Source organism: Oryzias melastigma, linkage group LG13 (genome assembly GCF_002922805.2).
Source record: "Oryzias melastigma strain HK-1 linkage group LG13, ASM292280v2, whole genome shotgun sequence".
NCBI lineage: Eukaryota > Metazoa > Chordata > Actinopteri > Beloniformes > Adrianichthyidae > Oryzias > Oryzias melastigma.
In genome coordinates this window covers 3,760,822-3,769,355 of record NC_050524.1, presented here as the reverse complement: position 1 = coordinate 3,769,355, position 8,534 = coordinate 3,760,822, and the positions used below count along the sequence as shown (strand labels likewise).

Sequence of the window (8,534 nt, the reverse complement as noted above, 5' to 3'; positions counted from 1 at the left end):
AAAAGAGTCGCAGCGTCACATTTTGATAGAGTTTATCTGCAGGTTTGTTGTTGTTTATAAGCTTTATTAACCTCCACCCCTAATAAGGATTCACGCCACGTTTATCGCCGTGTTTTCCTCCATAATCTCCATTACCCATCATGCTTCAGGGGGTTTGTTCTCTCCTGGTTTACGACACGTCGGCCTCCTTTCATGAACTGTGCAAACGCGCTGATCTGTGGGTAAACATTTATTAATGAAATGAAGCAGCTCTTTGTTGCTGCGGAGCTGCAGCCGCAGCAGGGTCTGCAGAGACCCGCCAGCCTCCGCTGCCACAATTATCCACATCCCTCCATCGCACACACACACACACACACACCAGCTCCATGCCAAAACAATGGCCTGCTAATCCTTGCCTCTGATTGGTGGAGTCCAGATTACCCAGAGGGCACCAGCTGTCAGTGAGAGGCGAGGCCCAGTTTCCTCAGGATCAAAAACCGCTCGTTTCACGGACGGAGGCCGTTTGTCGCTGCTGTCGCCACGCAGTAAAAACTGGAATGAGCCGCGATGCTCGCCGGCTTCACGGCGCTGCAGGTAGCCGAGTTCTGGACATGCCAGACGCAGCGTTTGACCTCCAGAGCTCCTCTCCCACTGAGTATTTGAACCTCTTGGAGTTCTGAACCGCCACTGGACAGAACCAGGTCCACCAGAATGAGGAGAGGAAGACAGGAAGCAAAAACTGAGAGGGGCGGAGGTTTAGGTTGGAGGCCTTTCTCTGGCCTACATCCTCTTTGACTCCACCCGTCCCAGCTGCCTCCGTGTGATTATCCAAACTGTTCCTCAGCTCATTAAAGCTTTTCTGAGATAATGTTTATTCAATAAATGAATTAGTATAACACATTAAATCTGCAGATTAATTTCTGATTGACTGAAATGTAAGCAGTTTTAGGAGGAGGCGTTTCCATGACGACCAGCTCTAAACAAACTCCGTGATTTACTTCAGTCTCTGAAGTCCACTCCTTCTTCACTGTGTTTTTTTTCCTTTAGTTACATTTAAAAAAATTAAGAAAAAAAACCATGGAGGAAATATTTAAAAGCATTTGTTTTTGTTCATCATTAGTTTATTTCATTATTATGATGGTTGGGATGTGAATCCACACTTAAGAGGATTCAAAATTAAAAGTATTTCGGATCAATTCCTCCGTTTACAACATGATGCCACTGAAACTAAAGAATAAGAAACAAGAACTGAGAGACGCCGTTGTCCAGCAAAGTACAACAGCTCCTAAAAACCTCAACTTTAAGGGATTTCAACAACTTTGAGGGATTTTACTAATTTAAGGAATTTTGATGCTTGAAGAGTTTTTACTCGTTTAGGATTTTTACGGTTTTATTGCTTTAAATTATTTTACTTATTTGAGTTTTTTGTAACAGCTTGGAGGATTTTTACTGTTTTGAGGGTTTTTCCCGCTTTAAAGGATTAAACTAATTTAAGGGCTTTTTCTGGTTGAGGCGTTTTTGCAGATTTAAGGTTTTTTTCTAAAATCAGATCTTGGATTATTTAACTCAAACATGTTTATGTGCTGATTGGTGGGCTGCCTGGTAAAAAAAACAGTTAATCGTCACTTAAGGGCTTCAGGTCAACAGTACCAGTGTTGGAAGTTACCATGGAACATTATAAAACGTGTTTTTGGGTACAAACGCAGAAATATATCCTCTTCAGCCGCAGAACGTCAAAAACTGAGATCGCAGTTAACGTTTTATCTGAGCTGATCTTTTGAATTTAAACATAACCTTGTTTTACAATCATCCAGAAAAGACGCCAAACTGTGAAACCACAACCGTAATCACCAAACACTTCTGCCGCTCTTCATCCCGTTTATGATTCGTGAATCCAGAGACACAAACAAACATTTTCCATCAGCCTGACTCACTGTTGAACTGGCAGCTGCTGTAAAATCTGAATGTCTGGTTACACTTTCACAATAAAAGACCACCATTTATTGTAAAACAGGTTGTACAAACAAACAAACAAACAAACAAACGAGCCTTAAAGTCTTTGGACTTGTTTTAGACGTGCTCGATTCTGTCTTTTCAAACTGGGAGAAGCGTTTCATATTCTTGAACACGTGCTTTCCATTTACAGGATTTTGTTTCATGAATAAAGTATAAAGAGTCCTCAAGTGATTTTTTTTTTTAATTAGTAAATGTAAATTGTTCCTGTATTCTGCTGTTCTTTAACTCTCTCACAGTTTCCTAAAAATGTCTGTTCATGGAACATTATTCACCTGGAACGACGGTTTGTGTGCAGGAACGACAGAGCGGGTGTGTCTGATTCAGGGGACTGTGGAGGCGCTGAACGGCGTCCATGACTTCATCGCTGAGAAGGTGAGGGAGATGCCTCAGAGCACCCAGAAGACAGAGCCGGTCAGCATCCTACAGCCGCAGACCACCGTCAACCCGGACCGCGTCAAACAGGTTCGTCCTTCCTGTTCTGGTCGCTCTGAAAGATAAGAAGATGCACAGAACGATGATGAGAAATTTAAGGAAAAAAGGAAATAAAGACAGAGAAGGAGAAAAATAAAAGAGATAAGAGGAGTCGATGAGGAGGATGAGGTCTAGAGCGCCAGGAGTTTGAGGTGTGAACTGCAGGCGTCAAGTGAAACACACTGGTTTTCTGATGGAACGTGCAGCACTTGCTGTGTTCAGGGAGTTTGAGAGTTCACTCTGTAGTGAGTCGCACCAGGGTTCACTTCCTTGGGGTTCACTTTGTAGGGATTTGCTCTTGGGTTCACCTGTTAAAGCAGGGGTAGGGAACCCTGGTCCTCGAGAGCCACCTTCCTGCATGTTTTTCAATATAACCTGCACTGCCATGTTCTTATTGGCTAGACATACCTGAACCAGGTAATCGTTAGAGACCCTACTCATGACTGCTTACCTGTTCAGGTGTGTCCAGCCAATAAGAACATGCCAGAGCAGGGTATATTGGAAAACATGCAGGAAGGTGGCTCTCAAGGACCAGGGTTCGCTACCCCTGTGTTAAGGGATCACTGTTTAATGAATCACACCAAGGATCACTTCTTTGGTTTTATTTAATAGCTTTAGGTTTAATATCTTTAGGGTTCAATTAATTGCTGTAGGATTCACTATGTTAGGGTTCACTATGTAGTGAATTGTCCCAGGGTTCACTTATTTTGGGTTCACTCTAAAGTAAAAATGAGGTCTGCTGTGGACCAAACAGCTCAGTGTGAAGGTCAAATGTTCCCTTTGCACCTGCTGTCAGGAAGCTGAGCCTCCTCTTTTTGATGATGAAAACATAAACTCCTCCCCTCCGGAGTTTGAACACCAGCTGTGCAATCGTGGACATTTAGTGCACTCATCGATTCTAATCCGAATCTGTTTAAGCGATTATCGTCCTTCTCCCCTCATGATTGCTCCGTATTGATTATTCTGGTCTGGCATTGTTGTCACGTATCGACAGCTCAGGCCTGTGTGGCGGCGCGCTCGTCCGTCCCTGATGAAGCTCTGAAAGTGACGCATCGACTCAAATAACTGCACTGCTCTGGGGGTGCGTTTAAAGACAATTGGAAAAAACGGTCACCAAGTATTTCTGGTTTTCTTCCACCGACTCTCAGTTTGGAGATGTGCAGCTTTGTCTTCACGGAGGATGTGGCTTCTCATCCTCTACCACAGGTACCTAAAAAAAGGGGCGGGGCAACCTTCACCTTTATGGCTTTGACTATTGACCTGGATATTTAATCAACTTGAGTGTTTGCAGATACAGAAATCAATGTATTTACAAAGAGAGTTTCAAGTGAATAAAATCAAACTTGGTGCACTTTAATAAGAGGAAGTAAGTTATGACTGGTTGATGAAGGAAGAAAATCTTAGTCTATTGTGTCTTGTGAGTTAAGAGTTCCTTACAGAGTTTCTTAGTTCATGGTATTTTACCGCTAGGTGTGTTTATTGCAAATACTTATTGTTTTTTCCTGAATTAATTAAAACTATTATGTCAAAATTTATGTTGTAGACAGGAATTGGGTGTTTTTTTTATATGATTTATTTTTACAAATGGATAACTATATAAAAAAAAACGTGTTCAGACATTTTGTAGTTTTGCTGTAAAAGTTGATTAAATGGAAAAGCTTTTGTCTTGGTTACTTTAGCGATAGCGGTTATACTCATGTTTAAAAGACCCGCTTATGATCTGCACAGAGGATGAGGCTTCCAAAGATGGTGGTAGTTTATGCAAATAAAGGGAGCTCCAGCACAGAGCCCTGAGGGACTCCTGTGGAATCAAAAGGACGCTCTAATCTTTGCCTTTACCGTGGTGGTTATTTGTTGCAGTGTTTTGTTTGTATTTAGTATGTATTTAAAGAAGAGGATTTATTTTTATGTCCTTCTAATAAATATTTATGAAAATGGATAAAAACATTTATAATTCAGATATTTACATATATATATATATATTACTATTTCAGATATTTAATTTATTTAGAAAGAGGATCATAAATTTCTTAGGACCTAAATTATATTATTTTTTTCAAATAAATATAATTTTTCTTGTTTTTCTATAAGCAGCTTGTTTCGTATTTTATTTTTATTTTTTCACTTTTATTTAATCACAAACATGAAATATATTCCTTGGGGCTAAAGTCCATCTATAAAACAGTCGGTTTATTCTAATTGATTAATATTTCTGAACAACACAACATCCATGCGTCCTCCTGGGTAATTAAAATTCAATTTTCATTCCCATAATGCCGCAGTATTAGCTTGTGTTGGGGTGGGTCACCTCTGTCATGGGAGAGGGGTGGGGGGTGCTGAGGTCTGGCTTTGGAGACTTACGTTCAGGGTCGAGGTCAGTGAAGATTTTCCACACCGCCTCACAGTTCCTGTTGCTAAGCAACCACCGCAGGCTGCACAAGGTTAAGTTTCAGAGCGAAAAAGTGTTGCAGAACAAGATGTTCAGGCTGTTTCTGCAGGTTCACCAGCATCCCGGTAATTAGTCGGCTTTGGTGCTTAAGAGCCCGATTATGTTTTCACTGAACCGACCCGAAGTTCACAGGGTTTTTATTTATTTAATTATGGACTTTTCCCGTAAACACAAAGTGTAGGGAGTATGTTTATGTTGTTCATTTTTGTTGGCTGACATGAACTGGCAGCTGAGTAATCCGGTTTTGGGTGATGCAGGGACGGGCGGGGTGACGGGCCGGCTAATAGCTGCTGATATTTAGACTTCTGTGATGGAGGGCGAATCCCCCTGTTGCTCTTTAGGCTATTTATACCCCGTCAGAGAGGCAACCTAATGAGTTTGTGCAGCATTTAATGACACACACTCACACGTGTTAACACACAAACACACACACACGCAGAAGGAACAAGCAGAATAACCTCTCAACTCTACTGGACACCAAAGCCTCCAAGGTGAGTCAACAAACCAGAAGATCCCAAACAAGCAGAAGTGTTTTAGTCAAGCATTACTTTTTGTAAATAATCAAATGTTGCATTTAAAAATTACAAAGTTGTGGAAATGCTTAAGTTGATTTTTATTTTTTTATCCTTTAACAGAGGGGACTCAAACTCAATTTACCTTGGGGCCACTGAAGGGAGAGTCTGGGTTGTATGGGGTTCCATTTGTGCCAAAAATATATTTTTCGTCCACTCTGTATATTTTTGGTCCATTGTGTATGGCTACTGAATATGTTTATTTAACATTAGTTCATGTCCATGTTCTGCGTGTCCTGTGAAACAACAGGAGCTAATGACGCTAGCGACTTTTCTGACGACCAGATCCAACGACTATAGAAATGCAAAGTTTTAAGCATAAAGCAAGCTGAAACATCACAGAGCAAATACAAAGCCATCATCAATTAAGCATGGACATGCAGAAGATATTGCTTAGTAGTTCATAGATGTGAATAAATGTTCAGTGAACTTGTTCAGTAGACACTGACAATGGACCAAAGACATAGACAGTGGACCAAAGACATAGACAGTGGACCAAAGACATAGACGGTGGGCCAAATACATAGACAGTGGACCAAAGACATAGACAGTGGACCAAATACATAGACAGCGGACCAAAGACATAGACAGTGGACCAAAGACGTAGAAAACTGACCAAAGACATAGACAGTAGACCAAAGACGTAGATAGGGGACCAAAGAAACAGACTGTGGAAGAAAAAATCGTAGACAATGGACCAAATACATAGACAGTGGACTAAAGACAGACAATGAACACAAAAACATATTTTGGCACAAAAGGAATCCCATACTCATTAATGTGATCTGGGGAAGGGAGTGTCAGATTTCCTGCCCTAAAAGTTTCCCTGCTTCAAGCCCTGTCAACGCCACGCCCCAAAGAGCTATATACCTCACCGTGATTGGTCGGTTCATCAGCTCTTCCCACCCCACTGTAAAAGTGCAGTTTATTGCTATTTATACAAAACTCGCTGGCTGCACCAACATTAAACGTATATATTAAGGCGTGGGTTGCAAATAGCCCGCGTGCTGTCAGTTTGAGACCTGAGATGTCACCGGTGTCGTTAAATAAGTGATGCACACTCTTTAACGTACCACAACTTTTCAACCATTAATGCAAAAATTCCAGCAGATTCTGAGGCTGAGAAAAGCTGCACAAGCCGATGTTCTTTGACCTATGATAAGTCAAAGAACATCAATACTGGAGCAGCTAAAACTCTGGTTATAAAGGGTTAATCATATCTGTGAAATCCGTGTTTGCATCAAATCTGAAGAGCGTGGAGGAATTCATAGCTTTAGTAGAAAAAAAGAGGAGTAACAATAGCTGGGACGGTGTGGGGCGTGCTGACATGAAGATGGATGGGCGGCAGAGAGAGTCCGGAGTCCGAGTGAAAGCTGGACGCAGATCTGAACCGCTGATAGGCGACAGCTGCGGAGTGACGGCTGGCTTCGCTGGAAGAAGCAGCTGCCGGTCAAAAGAAAAACAAAAGTGGCAACAACACCTACAGACACCATGACACACTTCAAGGCCGTCCGGACGGACAGCGCAGATTTATGGGCTGAGGAAATTCCTGAGCTCGCCTTTGTGAGCCTAAAATAACGCATGCATGGAAACAAGTAATTGAAAGGCTTGAAGGTTTGAATCTCTCAGCATTCGCAGGACATGTGCTCTCTTGTAAAACATCACATTCCCGCTAATGGTGCAGCTTAGTGTTACGGAGTCACCTGACTTCTGTTACATAAATGATAAAGATTCTTCAATTTGACAGATGTATTGGTTTAAAAAAATACTTTTATATTTAAATATTAATTGGCCCGTTTGAGATGTTTATGAATAAAAACAATATTATGTAGGACACAACCTACTTTGAGACGACTCCGATAAACAATTCTGATTGTTTATTACCATAAAAAGGAACAAAAAAATGTCATTAACTATTTTTTGTCCTCTCGTCATACAGTGTGTTGGCTTTGCTACCATCATCTACAATCAAAACTGTATGAAAACACATCTTGTATTTCTGACGTTCAAATTTCTATAACATGTAGTTTCCATCAGTAGCTGTGTTTCTATTGTCTATGAAATTGCACAAATTGGATTTGCGATGATATATTTCTCTCATAGAAACATGTCAATTTTGGAAAAAAAATTACATTTATCAAAAAGAAGCATTTGGATTAGGTGGTCTTTAGGGGATTTCAAAATTTACATATTTAGGAAAACTGCAATAGAAACAACCTTTTTTTTTTTATTAAATGAGTCATGTGACCAACAACCGAATACAAGAGGTTCCACAGTATCACACAGCTCTTGAGTTGAGCGTGTCATGTGGAAGCTGCTCAGCTGCTCAGTAAAATCATTTCCCAAAATCGCTTCATCTGTAGCTGCTTCCACGTAGCTCCACGTTCCCACGGCCTGAATGAGACGCTGACGTCTCCTTTGATAGATGATGATGATGAGCGCTAGTGTTGTAGTGAATGAGTTATGGTGTGAATCGGTTTGTGTTTATTTGTATAATTAGGATTTAATGGAAAGTGTAATTGCAAAATAGTGTTTTTTTTTTACATTTCTAAAATTTCAATCCAGTTTTGCACAGATGTGTTAAGGAAATGCAGCTAGTAATTACTTACCTCAGTAGTAACTGAATATTTGGAAGAAATAAAGCAGTAAACCTAAACCGCTGAGTAATTGGTTACCTAAAAGAGGTCTTGCTTTTCAGCTTGATAACTTTCCTTTTTGTGCAAAAAGTTGAGCAGGAACACAAACATTAAGGCTAACATCTTCTATCAACTTCTAAAAGCACAGCTAAACAATCAATACCTGTGCTAGATTTTATCAACATTTACATTGAAATAAGAATCCAGACTTTTAGCTAAACTAGCCTGCACTCATTAGCTGTCAAATGCCTTGTTCACATCAAATGGGATTTACAGGTCAGCGGCGTCCAGTTTCAATGTTAAGTCAAAGGTACAGTTGCGATCTGAAGTCCTGCGGTGCGATTTGAGCGTCTGGCCATCTAGTTGTATGATATTTATAAAGAAATTTGTCAAATTTGTATTTAATAAAAC

At 40.6% G+C, this 8,534-nt stretch overlaps 1 protein-coding gene and 1 long non-coding RNA gene across 5 annotated transcripts in view; one reads left to right on the top strand and one right to left on the bottom strand.

The window, feature by feature from the left end:
* LOC112149094 overlaps positions 1-2,873 on the bottom strand; it is a 7,946-nt gene extending 5,073 nt beyond the window's left edge. Inside the window, exons 1-2 of the long non-coding RNA XR_004948866.1 lie at positions 2,650-2,873; positions 2,268-2,482 (exon numbers count right to left, since the gene is read on the bottom strand). This is a non-coding gene — a long non-coding RNA (uncharacterized LOC112149094). The remainder of the gene's footprint in view (positions 1-2,267; positions 2,483-2,649) is intronic.
* nova2 (NOVA alternative splicing regulator 2) overlaps positions 1-8,534 on the top strand; it is an 84,905-nt gene that overhangs the window by 54,728 nt on the left and 21,643 nt on the right. For all 4 annotated transcript variants that reach the window (XM_036214688.1, XM_024277651.2, XM_024277652.2 and 1 more), the window contains one exon: positions 2,291-2,457. In XM_036214688.1, the coding sequence (XP_036070581.1) occupies positions 2,377-2,457 (81 nt within the window). In that variant the 5' untranslated portion in view covers positions 2,291-2,376. The remainder of the gene's footprint in view (positions 1-2,290; positions 2,458-8,534) is intronic.